Source organism: Hylaeus anthracinus, unplaced genomic scaffold, assembly GCF_026225885.1.
Source record: "Hylaeus anthracinus isolate JK02 unplaced genomic scaffold, UHH_iyHylAnth1.0_haploid 12002, whole genome shotgun sequence".
Taxonomy (NCBI): Eukaryota; Metazoa; Arthropoda; class Insecta; order Hymenoptera; family Colletidae; genus Hylaeus; species Hylaeus anthracinus.
In genome coordinates this window covers 17009218-17028478 of record NW_026534349.1, presented here as the reverse complement: position 1 = coordinate 17028478, position 19261 = coordinate 17009218, and the positions used below count along the sequence as shown (strand labels likewise).

The 19261-nt window shown below is 39.8% G+C and overlaps 3 protein-coding genes across 4 annotated transcripts in view; 2 read left to right on the top strand and 1 right to left on the bottom strand.

Annotated features, from left to right (window-relative positions):
• The first annotated feature begins 3111 nt into the window (after positions 1-3111).
• LOC128892318 (rho GTPase-activating protein 20-like) overlaps positions 3112-19261 on the top strand; it is a 223089-nt gene continuing 206939 nt past the window's right edge. The window contains exon 1 of one of the 2 annotated variants that reach the window (XM_054152663.1): positions 3112-4076. In XM_054152663.1, coding sequence (XP_054008638.1) covers positions 3885-4076 — 192 coding nt within the window. In that variant the 5' untranslated portion in view covers positions 3112-3884. The remainder of the gene's footprint in view (positions 4077-19261) is intronic. The other variant, XM_054152662.1, reaches the window with a different exon arrangement.
• Positions 8595-10184, top strand: LOC128892330 (jerky protein homolog-like). Its single transcript, XM_054152697.1, has one exon. It carries the CDS (start codon positions 8628-8630, stop codon positions 9444-9446), a length of 819 nt encoding a protein of 272 aa, XP_054008672.1. The 5' UTR covers positions 8595-8627; the 3' UTR covers positions 9447-10184.
• LOC128892320 (tubulin monoglutamylase TTLL4-like) lies at positions 12213-17617 on the bottom strand. The gene is made up of 4 exons (XM_054152670.1): positions 16994-17617; positions 15731-16137; positions 14676-15066; positions 12213-14094 (listed from the first exon to the last, which is right to left on the bottom strand). Exons 1-4 carry the CDS (start codon positions 17615-17617, stop codon positions 13636-13638), a joined length of 1881 nt encoding a protein of 626 aa, XP_054008645.1. The 3' UTR covers positions 12213-13635.

The window sequence follows — 19261 nt, the reverse complement described above, 5'->3', positions numbered from 1 at the left end:
TCGCACGTTGATAGCCTGCGCGTCAAATACTGTGTCCGCGATTAGATCAGAAGATTAGGCATTGCATTCGCGTACACCATTGGAATTTATAGAGTAATTTTATCTCTGGCGTAGGGGTTGGTAAACTCTTATTAAAGAGGATGGAACGATAAATATATGAACAGTCTTTTAGTTCCAAATACCTTTAGCAGCGAGTGCACGATAGAAAATGATAACAAGCTATTTTTCTAAGGCGCATTTTCAGTTATTTTCGTTCGCAGTCGATGTTAGTTTTGCATAGTTAGTTAGTTGCTAGTTATGGATTGTTTTGAAGGAAAACTAGCATCGACTGCAGATGAAAATAATTATATAATATAATCACAATTAGAATTATATAATTCCAGCACTCTCTGCTAAAAGTACTTGAGATCAGATTGTACTACATTACAAGTGCAACAGTACAAGACTTCTCAGCTCATGAATCAGACATTGTCACAGTGACGACAGTTTGCCAAGCCCTGTTCCAGACGTGCTCCAATCGGGGCGTTAGGATAGATTTGCAAAAGGGAATGAAAAGAAAACCGCATCCTTGATTGACTTTTCGTGGTGTTTCGCGATCTTACGTTCGATCCAGACGATTGCCGTCGAGTTTCCAAGTTTTTGCGATGCAAGCGAAACCGGTGCCTCTCCGTCTCTATCATTCTGAGATCCGACTTTTCCACCTTCTCGAGTTTCACGAGTTCTTGCGCCAGTTTCTGACGGCTAATCTCGTTCTGTTTAACGAGCCTGTCTTGCAGTGTCACGCTAGATTTCATGGTCGCCCCTTTCTGTGCTTTTCGTTGTCGAGAAAATTTTCGGTCGAAAATACGGTTAGGGTCGATGGAAACGATGAATTTCTCCTGCATTCATTTCCCTTCGATTACACTGAAATTAACGCGATCGCGTTTCACTTCATATTACACGAAACTCGTTAGTTTTTTTGAATTTCCTGAAGATTTAGCCTAATGGACTTTGGATTATAGTAGACAAGATAGTTACTTTGACAGATGTACTTCCGAAACTTGATAGGTAACAATGTTTTTGTCGCAATGATGGATGAGAATGATCGAGGTAGAACACTAATCGTACTGATAAATCGATTTATCTTTACTTTCTCTAATTTCAAAAATGTAGATTTCTCTTGCTCGAGTCGCTATATTAATACCAGATATCTCAAAGAAAGTCACACCCTACTTTACTCAGTGATATTTGATTTTTTCAAAAACAATCACGCATTTCTATCGCTTTATAATATTAGTATAAAGATAAGATATATTACAATAATAAGGGTGTTTCGTTCTACATTTCTTTCTGGGAGTGTTCAGGCCTATCGCGGTTCGCAAGCGTTCCCAACAATAATAGTAGTCTTAAAAATCTGGTTAACCGTGAATCATAGGAGCATATTGCATAAGGCATTAAGATACTTGGCACGGCTTGGTTAGAAATGAACTTTCTAATAGGCTTTCGTTATTTATAGGCTAAAGAATTTTATTTACCGTCGACAAGAGCACACGGTAGCAGAGACTTTGCGTCGTTTGAACGTCTGTGATCGCAACAAGCGTAAATACATGCTAATCGTGCCAATTGAAATCGATTATTTTTCTTTGATTTTCGTGTCAACCATGTTAGCATTCGCAACGTCTATTCAAGCCTCGTGTTGTCGATTATCTTACGCCACGTTGACGATAGCTTTCGCGTAGCGAAAAATTCCTCCGTCTCCTACAAATTAACAGATGCAAAACAAAAATTAAACACAGGAAGAAAACACAGGAACGCATTGTGCAATCGATCTGCGGGCAATCTATCTTTTATCACCTTTCGAGGGACGTTTACTTTCAAAAATTTTACCTATCTTATCTCGATCGCGTAAGTTAATTAAGAGAAACTGTGCCATACCCATCGTTCGGCACGTTCAGTTTCATTAAAATCAAATTAGCTAGCGACTAGAGCTTATACGGATAATACTCGGCTAATCACTGAATCAATCGAAAGATAACTTTGAAGTAGTATTTCTACCGGAACATGTAATAGTTAAAATTTTATTTTTGCACGAATAATAATTATTGCTTACTATTTTAACAAATTCTAATTATAAAAGTTGTACACTTTTTATTTATCTACGTGTAAGTTTACAACTTGTGCAGGATATTTGGTAAATTATTTTAGAAGTATTTTGCAAATAATAAAAGTAAATATGTGCGCAATGAATGTATTCAATTTGCAAGTATATTAGCATAACGTACATATTTTACATTACATATAAGAAAATAATAAATTATTCAGATTATTATACCAATATCTTCCAAGAAAGTAATATTCCCAAACATGAAATTTCTAGCCGAATTTTTAAGTCCACCCAAAAAACGGAAGAACAAAGAGAGGATATATGATGACCAAGGGATAATAATGAGGAGAAAAATGATGACTTTTCACAAATATCTGAATATTTAGTGATTTAAAAATTCGGTTGGAAATTTCATGTTCGGGAATATTTTCTCCGAAGACATTGGGTATATTAGGCGTATTCTAATATGGGTCACTGGAGTGTTAGAATTTTCAGACAAAAATTTTTATTTATTTGTCCACTCACTCCGAAACAGCCCTGGCGATCGGTGTCGCCACAGTGGTGGTTTTAGCAATTATCTTCAAAGTAGCCAATATGGCGACGTAATCTTGTTTCACGAGTGCATGTGTTACTTTATAATCGACAATTACTTCAAATATTTATCATTGTTAGTCATCTCTACCCACGAATTAAACTTGCTATTCTCAAAATCGTAAGTACTGCTACAAAAATGTGCCAACAGTCAAGGGTTGAAATGTTATATCTTTGCAAACATTTGATTCTAAGAAACGGGCGCGAAAACCGTCTTGACCGAGTGCGAGAAGGAGAGAGAGAGAGAGAGAGAGAGAGAGAGAGAGAGCCATTGTCGATCGTTTGGTTAAACAGTGTCTTCTAATTGGCTGTTGGAGCATTGCCGCGCATAACAGTCACGTCGATTGGTCGGCTGTTTTGTTAGATTGACCGCGATCGTTGGGAACGCGGACGGTTACATCAATGGTTCGAACGTCGAAGCGAGTGGTTCGCAGTTCGTGAGATTGTTCCCGTTTGTTTATGTAGATTTTGCACGAATGCAATAGCACCGAAGTCGCAAGAGTGACGCGTAGCGCCGTGGCGGTTAGGAAGGCCGGTAGTGTGACGGGCCGCGTGGTAGGAGGTTGCTGCGATTCAATTTCAGTCGAAGCGCGCCAGGCAGACCGAGCGCCAGCAAGAACCGGCTGCTCTCTTTTCCGCACCTCGAACCTCGTTTTTCGAGCAGCATAGTCGAATCGGTTGGTGTGTGCGCGGGTTTCTCTGTCCAACGGTCCATTCGTGAGACCGGGATGCACACGTACCGGTCGGCCAGAGGGGGATGCTCGTAGTGCGTGTGTGTGTATGTGTGTGTGTGTGTGTGTGCGGCGAGCCTCCCAGCAACCGAGCGAGTGTTTACATCGTGCGTATAGCCCACCGCGGACAACCGTTGCACAGGGAACACGGCAATCGACATCGCGGAAAGGAGCGTCGAGAGCAATACTTCGAAAGATCTTTAGACGAAATTTGTGCGACTGTAGTCGAGAGTTGCGCGAGTGTGAGTAGAATATTCGAACAGTGGAATTGAACCGTTTCTCCGCGTCGAGGAAACGATCGCGAATCGTACTCGAAAATGAACAATCGAAAGGTCCCTAGCGTACTAGTGCAGTTATTTCGATTATCGATCTGGGACTGTCGTCGCGCTTTAATCGAGTGACCCCCCGACCACGTGATACGTACTGCCCGCCGCCATGACTGCTAGGGGATAACCAAGAAACCGAGCTCATTTGTGAGAATGGAATTTCCAGGCTACAAAGGCACCGGTCCTCGCGTCAGGGTGCGACGACGCGCGGAATTAGGAAGACGGCTCACCAGGAGGCTGTCGCTGGTCGCGAAAATGCCAGCTGCCATTCTTAACAGAGCGAATCCACCCGAACCAAGGCCAGTCGAGATCACGGCGATCGCACCCGACAAGACCCAGCTCACCGTAAGTAAAAACGAGACTTTATCGCCTCTTAATTACATCGCGCGTCGAAATTACGTACGTTCGGCCTCGTTTCCCGTCAAGGCTCTACGAATTAGAAACTCGATAACGATCGAGCTCGCTCGCGTGTTGCTTCGTGCGAAGCATCGGGATTTATATTTTCTGGGATAGCTCTCTCGTATGCTCCCACGTGCTTCGATTATCGAGATTGTCGCGTTCCGCGGTATCGGTCCCGTAACATCGTGGAAAAGCTTGAACCTATATTCAGAGGTATGGTGGATTCCGTGGTAGAAATCGAATCTCCGTGCCGAGCTTCGACGATTAATGTACCAACACGTAAGTTGCACGGCTGGCTACAAGTGCTGTACATTCTATACAGGAGTAAGAGGCGTTACCTTCGGTATTTAAGCGCTCTATAGAAACGTTTCGCGTCATTCTCTTCTTGTGTTTATAGGTTCCTTCGCTGTCTCGCGCTTCGTACTCTCTCGCTGACTTTTGTTGACGATCGCGGGGACGACCTTTCTTAGAGGTCTACCAATGGATTAACGAATGTTTGGATTCTGCTTCAACCGTGTATCCATGTGGAAGTATACATCGAAGCCTACCGTTGCTAGAGGTCGCGTACGTTCACTTGTTTTCATCGGTGAATGGTGTTTCGAATATTCGTTCACGAGCATTGATATTCGCTGGCGATCGTGTACATTATTTAGGGTTTCGGTGAAAGTGATTTTGTATTTATTTCGTTAGGAAGATAACGCTTTTACGTAGTTTTCAGAAGTTACCTCGACGTAACCGGTTCAGTCCAGGCCAAATAGTGATTATTATACTCCGGATTTTATGCATTTATGGCGTATAGTAATTTGGAAAACATGCAAAAAATATGCATAATGTACGTTGAATATATTTTATAATTAATATAGTAAAATTGTTCTTTCATTTTGCATAAGTGCACATATCTTTTGGTTATGTTTAACATGTGTTTACTATGTCAGTTTATATCATAAATCCATAACATTTGTAGACTAGTGATTTTCAACGAGCTGTGAAGCACACTTTCGTTAACTTAGATATGTTTATTATATATACATTTTGTGAACAGAACCGAAGCAACCCTCTAATTTTTCTACACAATGATGAGCTGCTTCTGTTTACAAGGCAATAAAACAATCGTTAATGACGAGTAGAGAAAATTCTCTTTTAATAGTACGTTTTATTTATTGCTACACGTTAACAAGCTATGCCATTTTGACGAACATAAAGTGGTATTCTTTTTCGATTTACCAAAGGTTTGATTCACGTAAGTTTCTCTTGGAATGTGAAAAACAAATGAATTTCTTATTAACTAGGAAACTTTTGTCAAGATCAGGGTCATCGATGTTTGCTAACATAAATACTCGTAGGATTAATTTAACGTAAAGAAATTTTGGACCACATTGCCCCAGTTATTTGCGAAAAATAAATCTCTTAATTAAACACTTAAACTCGTTACTTTAAGAGATGTACTTCTAAACACTTTTATTTATTTATTTAGAGTACATCTCTGAAAGTAACAAGTTTAAGGGTTTAATTGAACACTGTAATTTCCAATCTAAATTTCTAACTCGCAAACTTACGATTCGCGATAGGACTCCTCTTCCCTGAAGATTACGATCTTCGCAGAACCCCGATGATTGTTCACAGGCCTATTTTCTTATTTTTTTCCTTACCACGGCTCTCGATCGCTGGGAAGAGGAACATTCACAAGTTCTGAATACGCTTTAATAATAACGATACGTGCACGCGCGTTGCACGTGCGTACGTAAGCTCGTGAAAGAAAAGTGAAGGCGTCGTTGTATGCACGATGGCGTTCCTTGAACTCCGCCGACCGACTCTACACGTAATCGTCGTAAGAAAGAAAGTGCGCAACGTGATCGATAGCAGCACTTTCTATCCATGAACGACATGCACTTTGTCCCCGTTCGGAATTTTACGCGCGTCGATTAGGTTTTATCGAGGTATTGACGTGTCTCATGGGCGGTTTGGCAAATGCGAGCAATTTCGTTTCACCTGTGTAGTTTCAGCTACCGCGGGTTACGAGCAAGAATTTAAATTTGATGCGTGGATTCGTTTAGTTTTTTTCTCTTTTTTATTAGTAAGAAAAAAAAATGGTTTTGAATTATTTAATATATTTAAGGAGGTATCCTGAATTAGGAGGTCTAAAAGAAGCGGTTTTTCGTGAATTTTTGTAGGATGGAAAAAATAATTCATTCTGTCGAACTTTTTATCCTATTTTCATACATATTTGAGTAGTCTGTACACATTTTCTCAACAAGAAATATTCAAATTGAGTCGACTGTGACGCACATTTGTAGAGCACCTCGCAATTAAAACCTATCGGCGGGAAAGATGCAGGTCGTAATTTTGGTTTGACACAAAAAAAACAAAAGAAATTTTCATTTTTATACATGTTTCTTCTATGTGAACTAAAAAAATTCATACAAAAAACAGTTTGATCAAGTTTTTTATCAAGTGAAAGTGATTTTTTTCACTCAATGAACTCGTTCTTTTTTTCAAACTTGCAGTAATTTCACATTTCACCATTTTTGCGGTTTTTTTTTAGTTCAGATAAAAGAAAAATGTATGCAAATGATATTTCTTTCGGTTTTTTGTGTGTCAAACCAAAATTACGACCTGCATCTTTCCCGCCGATAGGTTTTAATTGCGAGGTGCTCTACAAATGTGCGTCACAATCGACTCAATTTGAATATTTCTTATTGAACAAATTTGTATAGACTACTGAAATATGTATAAAAATAGGATAAAAAGTTCGATAGAATTAATTATTTTTGTCTAAAAAAATTCTCGACAAACCGCTTTTTTTTAGACTTGCTAATTCAGGATACCCCCTTAATATATGTATTACATAGTTTGAGGTATAGGAGAGTCAAGGTATAACTCAGACTTTTTATTGCTTTCCACAGCCTCATGTCGTCTTACATGTTAATTGTATTTTATGACTTATTTCTACACTATTATATTCTAAGCTTATTGGCTTTCAGGAACTCAGTTATAACTCTAAACGCTCTAATGTCACTGGAGTATTGGAATTTTCAGGTGAAAATTTAGAATTTGGGACGATTCATATATTTTTAGGAAAATAGTAACTTTGTAATGTACATAAATAACATAAATGAAATCTTTTGGGATTGATTTGCTTTAGTGGTATAGTATTATAAGATGGAACTTACTAGTATCTATACGTGAAGCACATTCTAATATGGGTCACTAGAGTCTCAACATTTTCAAACAAAAATTAAAGATGGGGAAAACTTGTATATACATTATGTTTGTAAATTTTCTGAGATTTGGGAGTAATTCACATCGAGTGATAAATTATTAAAAAGTCAGCTTTCTACTATCTACAACAGAGACACAATATGTATAGTAGAGCACATAATAAATATAATAATGTCAGACGCGTTCCAAGTAGAATGAATGTCTCAGAGACGGAAAAACTATGTCCCTTTTAACATTTTCGGTGAAAACTATGGGTCTCCTCGAAACTTAGGTAACACTCGATCCTTCTAGTCGATCGACGCGTGAGCAGCATTTAAAGGTCACTGACACGCTGCCCGCTGAACGCGAAATTCACTTTCGACTTCGAGGATCCGATCGATTCCGTGCTCGAGCGACGAAACGAAGAACATGTGGTCGTCCAATGAAACGGAGAAAGTGACAGTCGAATTAGCCGGTCATCTCTGTATTTAGCGTAGAACCGTTCAACGTCGCCAGTCAGGACACTAGCTTATGCTTGAATTCCTGCTTATTACGCGCACCCGTCCATTAAGTCCCGCATGTTTGCAACGTGAGCAGGAAACAGAGCGACGAAATTCCTTTTGCCATATCTCTCGATTTGTTTTATTTTGATAGTGGTGTAACCCGATTTTTCTTAAAAGTCGATATTATGCCCACAAACTATAGAAAATTTATTATCATTGGTCAAGATAAAATTTGTATTCTCACCAAAATAAATATTTATTTATTTTGATAGTGATAATGATATGAGTCAAGTCCCAATTTTTCTTCAAATAATTCTAACATTTTATATACCTCGAGAGTCGATGCACTTATCTTCACAAAAATCTTACAGTTAGCCTGCTGGTAACCCTTATCAAAATAAATGACTCGTATATCTCGAGTAATTTTTCTATCGAGTGTAACAAATCCGATCAATGAAATTCATTGCGTTACATTTTTTCGAACGTGGAACATTTCTAACAAGAATGCTCCCGTATCCCAAACCGCGTGACAAAAAACTGACAAAGTAACGCGTCAAGATCGTTATACTGTTCCCCGTATCCGAAGATCGGTATCCGGAATTGATTGCACCATGAACGATGGATATACTTAACGAATAGGCGAATACTTAGATGATGCTTAGATGATCGAATGCGAATGCTTAGATGATCGTACGAAGACTTCTGGCTGGTATGTTCTTCTAAATATCTTGATCAAGAATACTTTATTGGAGCAGTTAGTTACTCCAATGCAAAAGTAATATCAAGCTTAGATTTTATGAGAGTGCTACACGGAATTGTTGACAGCCGGCTGTACACCTGGATTATGGAGAGGGGAGCGTTAGGAGATGTTCTGACGAATAATCTCTTGCAGAAGAAAGCGATGGAATTGCATACAGAATTCGGTGGTCCCTCAAATTTTGTTGCGAGCAACGGTTGGCTCGAGAGTTTTAAGAGAAGACACAATTTACGTGTTGGTGGTGTCTACCGAGAGTGGGTTGACGTGAATGCATTTGCTCCAGAGAAATTTCCAGAGGAATTAAATCGTATATTAACAGACGAAGATATCTTTGAAGCTGATGTCTATGTCATGGATGTGATGAGCTTAATGTGGAAAGCTCTTCCGCAAAGACTAGTGCTTCATGAAGGCGAACAATGCGTGAATGGCAGAAAAATAAGTAAAGATTGTATCACCGTGGCACTTTGTGCCAATACTACTGGCGCGCACAAGCTGCCAATCCTCTTTGTACACAAATATGCAAATCCAAGAGTGTTAAAACATTGTATGCAACTTTTGCCAGTGGTATACAAAAATGAACCAAATAGCTGGATTACTGAACCTATTTTTAACAATTGGTACACCAATTATTTTAAACAGAGTGTAAAGGAATACCAGGTGCAACAGAATCGCGTGGGGAAGGTATTACTACTATTAGTGAACAATTCGAAAGGACTCATACTCTCTGAAGAAGCACTGGAAGATTGTCAATTTACCATCCAATACAACTTCAAGAATGCAACCCATGGACCAAAGTATAATTACCAAATGCAAAAAGTTATTCAAGCACAAACTACTCTGTCGGGTATTGCAGCATGAAATAGGAGTTTAACAATTTTATCTGGATTACGATATAAAAGACTGCATCGATATGATCGCAGATGCCTGGGACACGATAACAGCATCAAACATTCAACATTTGTGGAGACAAATTTTATGTCGATCGTCTTTGGATAACACTTCTGAAAGACAGGTTCAAATCACTGCTTAGATTTTACGAATGAAGGCCTTCTAAAAACAACTCTGATTTTGAAATTGTTCTTAATATTCATCATATTCCGACTAATGCAGTCATCCTCTAAAAGTAAAGTACGTTTATCTAAATATCTTGGACAAGAGTACTTTATTGGAGCAGTTTCCTAATCCAATGCAAAAGTAATATCAAGTATAGACTTTACGAATAAAGACCCTCTAAACAGACTCTGATTTTGCAATTATTCAAACTAGTGCAATTATCCCCTAAAAGTGAAGTATATCCATCTAAATATCTTGGACAAAAGATACTTTCTTGGAGCAGTTTCTTCCTCCGATGCAAAAGTAACGTTAAACTTAGATTTTACGAACGAAAACCCTCTAAAAAGACTCTGATCTTGGTTCGCGGTCGGTCGAAAACCTTGAATCTGTTCGCAGATACGTAACTACGATCGTTATCGTATAGAAGATAACCAGATTTTTTGTTTAACGATAAAAGGGAAAAAAATATTTTACAATCGTCGTGTACGCGGCAGTAGAAAGTCTTAAGAGCTTGCCGTTAAACCATAAACGCATCGTCTTTATCGATTCTCGTAAACGTTCGAATGCGAACCTTTGGAAGACCGACCGTGGAAGTTTTCAAAAGCCGCTTCTTCGCTCGCGGCGTAGATTGGCCCCAAGATTGGTATTTCGGTGGACATCGCTATAATCCGGCGAAACGTCCTTATCGGAGGTTTCCCTTTCCAAAGAGCATCGAATAGTTTCGATACCTCGTCGTTGGTAATATTTACCTGGCCTGGTCACCTGGATCTAGGCGCTCCAGGTAGAAACGCCTGACTGAAATTGCTTTACTTTGAAACTAAACTAGTTTCAGGAACGTTACGGTTCGAGCAGTGAAATAAGTACGATCAAAGTAAGAAAGATTTAAAAAGAAATAACACACACGACCGATCGACGTTAAGGGTCGTAACTTGTTCGACTAACGACGTACACTCGGTTCTTAAATTATTTTTCCACCAGATACATGTGTTCCGTTCTCGGTCGCGGTCAAGCGTGATAAAATAGTGGACTTGTTTACTGTAGTTGCGTACCGACTGTCGCATTATTAGCGAGTGTACGGCTGCGTGACTCTGACAATCAGAGCAGAATGAGATCTAAAATTCGCAATCTCACGAATGAATCCACTCGAGTCCGCCTAATTACGACACCGTAATCGTTAGTCACAGATGCTAGAAGCAATCCAATCGAGACATAACTTTCGGAAAGATACGTTCCACGTGCTGCGTCGTAAATGAGAAAGAGTAACTACCGGATATATTATTATTATTAGAGGAGTTGTTAATTTGTTTATTTGAGTTCGAAGTCGTTACAATTTAGACTATAACACCTGTTGGTTCAGTCGGAGCTGTTGATAAATACTATCGGATAAGTGACATGATAGGTATATTATTACTAGAAAAGTTTTCTCAACTTTTTTCTTGTAAGATAACCAAGATAAGTGGTTATCAGAAATTTGTATTTTCGTTTTATAATCATTGGCGCTTTCCTCAAGTGCGAGCGCGGAGGAAAAATGTAGATTATATGTGTCAACGAGAAACAGTCGAGGGTTCGAGAAGGCTATCTCGATAGATTGAAAAGTGCTGGAAATCGTGTGTTCGTATCCACGGAATTTTCAGGAAGTGATTCATGCTTCTGAAGCCCGCAGAGCTTTCACCAGTCGCTTGCGTCACGTCTGAAACAGGTGACGAGCTGTGACCGATCGCAGTTATTCCTAACGCAGTTGTACATTACTGTATTGCTCCTAATAATCAAACCAGGATTTTCCAAACAAAGAGACGTATACTTCTTTGTATACGAGTCAAAGTTCCAGTCAATCGAAATCAATAGAGACATTTTTAAACGACATTAGCGGCATTTAATCATAGCAACCATTTTATTATGATCATACACCTTGAGAAATTATTATTATTACATTAGTTTACAATATTTGATCCGTACACTGCACTAAATCGATTAGCTCCACTTTTTGAAAATTTTTTAATTGAAGTGTCAAAGCACTTGGTATAGTCATAACTAGACTGCGGAAGTTTATGCACGATAAATATGTAACATGCATATGCAAAATATGCACGAAAAATATGCAAAATATGCATGAAAAATTTGCAAAATATGCAAGGTATATAGGTATATTTAAAATGTAGTATAATAAGTAATATATTAGTATGTTACCGAATATTCGCTATGTACACATATATCCAATACTTTTCATAATTATTCTGGAATATTATAGTTCGCGTGACAATAAATTACGAGCATTTTTTCGAAATTTAGATTTACACCAACATTGTTCTGGTACACTTATTGGTCCTTGAACGTCCTCGTTATTTAAAATATTAGAATATCTAATATTTTCTCTCGTGCAATTTTAATTGCGGTAGGATCCTTTGGCTTGAATGATTGAACTACCTATTAACATAAATAAAATTTCTAGATAAAATTGTATTGAAATCTAAAGAAATTCTTTATTACCACTTGCGGGACTTTAACAAATCTTGACAAACCTCTTTAATTTTAATAATCCCATTTCTCAACTTTTTGTTGTATGGAGTTAATCGATTTATCCAATGAACGGCTCATTTACAAGTATAGTATTCGTATAATTTAAATTCTCTTTTTATATAAAGAAGTCACCATTCAGAAAGGTTGACAGTCATGCAGGGCAAAACGTCAAATTATATGTATACTGCACGAGAGACAGTACAGTACATTTGGTGCTGCACAATTTTTCGCCATACCTTCTTTTTTGTCCATTAAAATTGATCGTTAAATCGACGTCTATACTGAAATCGTGTAATTTCGAAACGATTAATCGCAGCAGTGTGAAACTGTCCGACAAATCATCTAAACCGCACAATGTCGCGTCTACCTTTATCGTAAATTATCGTAGGCCTCGAACGCCACAGCCGATGCGCATTATCGGCCATGCGGGCGGTTGAGTAACGCGAATTTTATTCAATTACTCCGTTCACTTTGAAATTGCAAAATGAGTCATTGCGTTTACGTCTATGTTTAGCCAGTCTAGCTATTTCGAGGTGAATGATCATCGCCTCATTGTCAGTTCTATTGTAAACAATCGCGCTCAACGTCGACGGATTTAGCGTTATTCAAACGGGAGCCTTATTGCAAGAGTCAACGATACGACGAGATCGATTCATTTGAAAATCGCGCACCTGTACAAACAGAAACGATTCGACGCTGGAAGACGCGAAAAGTAAAGATAGCGTCTCGGTTACTTTCAACTTTTCGAGCTGCCGCCTTTGTACTAACATTCCGTTGAATGTGAAATTCGCAGTGGACATTGGGTTATTCGTAACTCGATGACGGACGTTGGCATGGAAACGGATACTCGGTTGAAAAGGGTAGTTGTAAACGGCGAGATGACGTCAACGTGACCGATGTAGTTAATGCGACGGTAATGTTGGTACCTCGTGGTTATGGTGTTACGCAACGTTCGACCAAAGTAGATTAACAGGCGTAGGGTTTCGTCCGACTTTATAGGATTCCATTGACATCAAACGGTCGGCAAGACAAAATAACTTGCACAATCTCCAGTCGTGTTATGCATTTCGTATCTTAATCGTTGACCAAGGTGTAGGCTCGCATTAATCGCATTGGCTAATATGATAAGCGCCGACATGTAGATCGAAAGTGATTTTCATTCGAAAGTTCAAATGCTTACCTGGCAGGCTTGTTTTCAATTTTCTGGCTGAATAGAAATGGCAACATATTTTCTAATAATTATTATTCAGTTAAACGTTGTCCAAATATTTAATAATACAGTGTAAGGGGTTCGTAAGATCCACAATTTCTATTTTAATTTTCTTGTGTGAAAGATACGGATGTAGCAAAACCCCAAGGTGTAGAAGTGTTTTTATTAGTCACTCATCATTTTTATTAGCTAGGAGAGTGTAATTAATCGCCATAGCTAGAGTATAACTTTACCAACCACCGCCTGCATAAAAGCAGAAAATCTCGTTCAAACGGAACCTGGATTCAGATGTCGCATCTGCTCGCAGTACTTGTTCAGTCTTCTAACGGCTTCCTCCCTTCTCTCGGAGTAACGATTTTCCCAAGCGTCCAATAGTCGATCGTAGTACCTTTCCACCTCGAAAAATTTCAAGTACCCGTACGATTGGTTCGTGGGGAATATTTTCTCGAAATTTCCCACCTCCGCGAGTTCGTCTTCGTAGCGAATAAGCTGCCTCAGATCGTCCCGCGTCAGATTCTCGACGATTCGATCCAGATACTCGTCTCGATTTCGTATAACGTTGATTTCGTTCTGTTTGACTCTCTCCCAAAAATTCAACGTCGCGCTGTATAACGCGCAGTCGTGCGCTATCGAATCGTACTTTCCGTAGCGTCCACCGTTGGAAGTTAGATCAGTTTTTGGTATCTGATAGCCAGCCATGTTCAAAACGTTCCTCATGAGATGACCCTGTGGAACGAAAACTAATAGGAAGCATCAAATGGGTCGCAATCGTTGATTACGCGGATCACGATCCACGATTTGATCGAGCTCTGTCCGTGAACGATTTATCATCGAACGATTCGAATTTGTGTTCTCGTGTATCATTGCAAAGGAATTCGAAAGCTTGATTTTAGCGGGCTATAAACGTATCGCGCGTGATCCTGCTTGAGAATATAATTATTATTTAACGAGGTGGGTGTGGGAATGGCGGGGAGGGGGGATTCCGTTTATTTGAATCTTACAAGGAAGATTTAGGAATTACATAAATTTCAACAATTTCTTCGCAGTAATAATTGAGCCGTTCACTACACTTTTAGAAAAATCTTAAATTTAAGCACTTGGTATAGTCATAACTTTTTATATTTATAACAACTTTCCTGAAAGGGACAGTACTATCTTCGATATTTATTTGAACTTACTTTATGAAGGGAGTTCTTGTTGCGAATCGACTATACGGAAAAACAACGTAGATTATTTCATCGCATTTCTCAACTTTTTGTTTTGTGAAATTAATCGATTTGTGGAACGAACGGCTCGATCCTCAGTACCTTAACAGCAGTATCGAGCTGCGAGTCCGTTTGTAAGGACGGCAGCGTGTTGACTTCGAGGAGCCACGGCTTCAAATTCTCATCGAGGAGTACATCGAACCCATATAATTCGTAACAAGCGTAACTCGAGACTAGGTTCTCCTTAATGGCTGCGTTCATGCTCGATTCAGCGGCTATCACCGTCTTAACGACGATGTCCTTTATCTTGGACCACAGCTCAGCCACGTCCACACCTTCTTCCCGCAAGCGCGACCACAAACACCCCAGGGACCATTTATGACTCTTGAACGAATTCACACCGTCGTTGCTCACGTAGGCAGGATTCAGCTTGTTCACGCTGGTGTTGGTCAGGTGCATGTACTTGTCGCTTAGGTTCGTGTCGCGGACGTACCTGGGAATTGGACACCGGAAGGGATCGTTTAGAGTTATAGACTTTCGAAAAATTACGATTTGCAGTGATAGTAGCGCGATATAAAAAGAAAAATCGAAACAATTCTGGTAATTTCAAATGGTTCGAGGAAGATATGTTTCTATGAACGTTAACGTATACGTGCATTGATCTATTGTTCTACAACCACGTGTGAGAATCTTGGTCAGACCCAAAATGTGTATCACGAGCCTGGCAAGTTCATCGGTCTAACTTAATGTAAATAACACGTACCACGCTTTTGGTTTGTTTATATGCCGATAAGGATTAATTTAGAAATTGGAATTAATTGCTACTGAGATTTATTATCTTGAAATCAATCTTTTGTGTTATATCTATGGTTTTTGTTTTTGGCACAAGCTATTGGAATTTAAATCGCAATGCAAGGTGTTAATATCGTAAAATAAGTTTCCATCGACAGTTTTCTACGACAATATAATTTTCTCTAGTGCCCTCTACTTCTTGTTTGGATTCAAAAACGCCATTGATTTGGAGTCAGTTTTCAAGGAAGGCCGTGTTCGATACAATTTTATATTAGACATAGCTTGGAAACACCTTCCTTTCGGTATTATACTTACTCGTTACGTACATCGAATGATTAAATCGTGTCCTTCGGATTTAAGATTACCTGACCGATGCAAAACGCACCAAGCCTTCCTTGTAGATGTAAATTTTCGTGGGATTGATGCTGGTCACAAGAACGTAAACCCGCAAATCGAATTTCGAGCTGTTGATCAGCTTCGGTTTGGATATGTATCGTTGAACGATTACCGAATGCCACTTCGGAATCTCCCACCACTGATTGATGATCTTGATACCCTGACCACGACCCGCCGACGGTGGCTTGATTATCCACGTGCTGCCAATGCCGTATCTCTGCCACGCGCTTTCGAACTTTTGCATTTCCTCGGGCAGAACGAACGTTTGAGGCATGAACTTGAACTCTTCGGGACCGAATTTCTTCGTCATTCTGTTCAGGTTCATGCACAGCAAGTCTTTGCTGCCCATGTTGTGCGAGCCTGGTAGACTGTTTACCTAACCATAAAATAAACAACGTCAATATTGAATGGGGTTAGGCCCTCAGAGGCTGTAGCTATGCCTAGTCGCAGCTGCAGCACGGGTTTGTCGAATCCGAGGTACCCGAGTCTCCTTGCAGGACTATTGAGGCTTATTGGGTTGCAGAGGATAACGTAAAGTTTGTTTCATGCGGGAATTTTATTTTTACAGAGTTCAGTTTAAAGACTTTTTAAAGATTCTCCTTGGTCGACTGAGAAGTTTATCTTTATATGTATATTAAGTAGTTGAGCTGCTAATTCTAATTACTCTTTATTAGGATCTATTCGATCAATTGCTCAATCGTTTTATTATGAAATTAGTTTATTTTTGATATTATTTTCTCTAATTTTATGAATTGAGAGATTTTTTTTTAAAAGATTTTTATTTTATGTAAGAATAATTTAATTTTTTGAAATTTTGTATGTTTATTATATTTGATATTTTTAATTAGAGTATTAGTTAACACGTTGGTCGCCACGAGACCCAGAAATGGGTGACAGGACTTTTCACAAAGAACTAAAATAATTAATTTCGTAGGTGAGGTGGTAGTGCAAAGAAATCTACATAGTATAAGTGAATTCGTCGAGAATAAACAATTAAATACTAGTGCAAGTATTAAATTATGTATACTTTGAACTCGATAGAAATTTTCACGAGTTTCAATCTGGTCGTCAACGTATTAAAGATAATCTAATCTTGCAATTCAGACAAGGTGACCTAGGTAAACTTAGACCATTATTCAAGTTCAGATTCGACTTTCCAGACAACGAACCCCTGCGTGAATAAACTTAATAAGTCCCAGCGAGACGTATTTCAAGTAGTGGAACAAATTCACCTTTTGGAACGTTTTCAAATTCCGATACCTCGACGTGTCGTTGAAGGAGGGGTACCAAACACCTGACCAATCGTTGTCCGTCGTCACGACTTGGTACCCGGTGTTAATCAAAATTTGCAACAAGATCTTCGGCGCGGCTGCGGAGAACTTCCATTTGAGAAGTTTGATGAAATCCTTGGGCAACTTTTTCCCGCAACCGCGATCGTGGCTATGAAAGAGAACGTACGGTGGTACGTGGTGAAAGAGGCTCTTTCTCATACACGACGACACGTCGTCCAAGAGCTTATCGCCGTGTGCTCGCTCGTCGAAGATAGTTTCGATGCGATTCCGCGGATGGAATGCGTTCACGCCAACGTCGTTTTTGTTCCTCGTTAATCTCGACGGTCGTTGGCGCCGCGGCTCCAAGTTCGCGGAATGGACGACGTTGTCACGCAACGTAGCCGTTGGACGATTAGGCGAGTCGCTTTTAGGACGGAGGAGAGCCTTCTCGGTGAGCACCTCGTAGACCAGCCATTCCTCGTCGATGTCGAGGTTAATTATTCCACCTGGCGTGCTCGTCGCGGCGCATTGGTTGGCGATGTTTTCGAATTTGCATGGATCAGGATGGCCGAGGTCAGCCTGCATCGCGATATCGAACCACTTGGGAATTTCACGGTCATTATTGCTTCTGTACGCGCACAGAAAATTTTAAGCTGGTTGGTCGAATCGCTGGACTGAACATGAAGTTGTTTACGGAACTCGTCTCGATTCGCGTAGTCGATTATATTAGACATTAGATGTTCGATGTTAATTTCTTTCATAGAGAACACGTGTTAGTTAGATCGTACAATGTGAAGTGTATCTTTTTTGACTGTCCTAAATACTTAGAATTCCGTATTAAGGTCGATTCAGACTATACGACACGGACCGTCACGTTCCGGCAACGACACGTACCGGCACCGACTTGACAAAACATTAAAATACGCGTTTTAATGGAACTATTCACACTATTTCCGTTGACGGCACGTTCAGGTCGGTGTCTGTTAAGTGTGAATAGTTTCATTAAAACGCGTGTTTTAATGTTTTTGTCGTGTCGATGCCGGTACGTGTCGTTGCCGGAACGTGACGGTCCGTGTCGTATAGTCTGAATCGACCTTTAAAGCTCAAATTAAACCTACTTTACCCGAAAACTTCAATAAAATGCAAAAATGCAACAAAAGTATGGATAATTTGAACATTTCCACCTCGATATCAACTTCCATCTCAAGATTCTATCGTTAGACAGCCCTGTGCATCACGAATTGTACCTAAAACGAGTAAAATCGCAACGCGTGGAAAGAACCATGAGCATCGAGCACGAGAAGACGCTAGGCCACGCTCGAATCGTCCACGATTAGATACGAGGAGAAAAGCAGCCGGCGTTAGATCAGTTTCTGTTCACCTATTTCCTATCGGCTCGCAAACAATGCCGCGATTGATTCGAGGGCTTTCCGCATTTACGTGCTATGCCGGCGTTTATCTCGCCGGGCAGAGCACTTGAACGCGGTAAACACACGAGCGGACACGCGGATGGTTTATGCGCGTAATACGGACACGCGCGTGCATACCTATGCCGATGCAAGTATTGCTGCACTTGCGCGCCGAGAGGATAGCGCGAGTAAGGGAGCATTCGCACTGCAGTGTTCCGATGCGAAACGCAGTTGAAACTCTTGAGGAGAGGTGGGATTTTAACGGGTCCACTTGTGGAAGATATATTCAGTTTAGAAATGATTTCTGTGCCTTTATATTCATAGTAGATGAAGTATCTGTACGTAAAGAATTATTATAATATAAGCTTCTTTATAAATATATAAAAGATAGCTTTAGAAAGGAACATTCGAGTCCCTCTGATCACGTTTTAGCCATGTTTCTTTTAGTAATCTGAGTATGTAGAGTAGATTAGGTAAGAAATTAATGTCAGTTGTTGAGCTCAAATTTCACGAACACTACCTATATTAGAGTAATTCCTTTCCCTACCAAAATTAATAGCCAAGTCTACAAACTAAGCCTTCTTTAAGACACACGAACTCGAACTTTTTCTATCGAAGAGATATGAAAATCGATTCGGGAAAAATCCCATTGGCGACGACCGAGACCCCTAACGGTGCACGACGATTGTCGCTTACGTTTATTACGATTCGTGTGTCGGCATCCCGCGGCGATATAAACGTGGCCTAAAAAGCCCCCGTTGGACTCGCGTCTCGCTAGTTGATCAGCAAATACGCCTATCGTTCGCTTCTACCTCGTGTC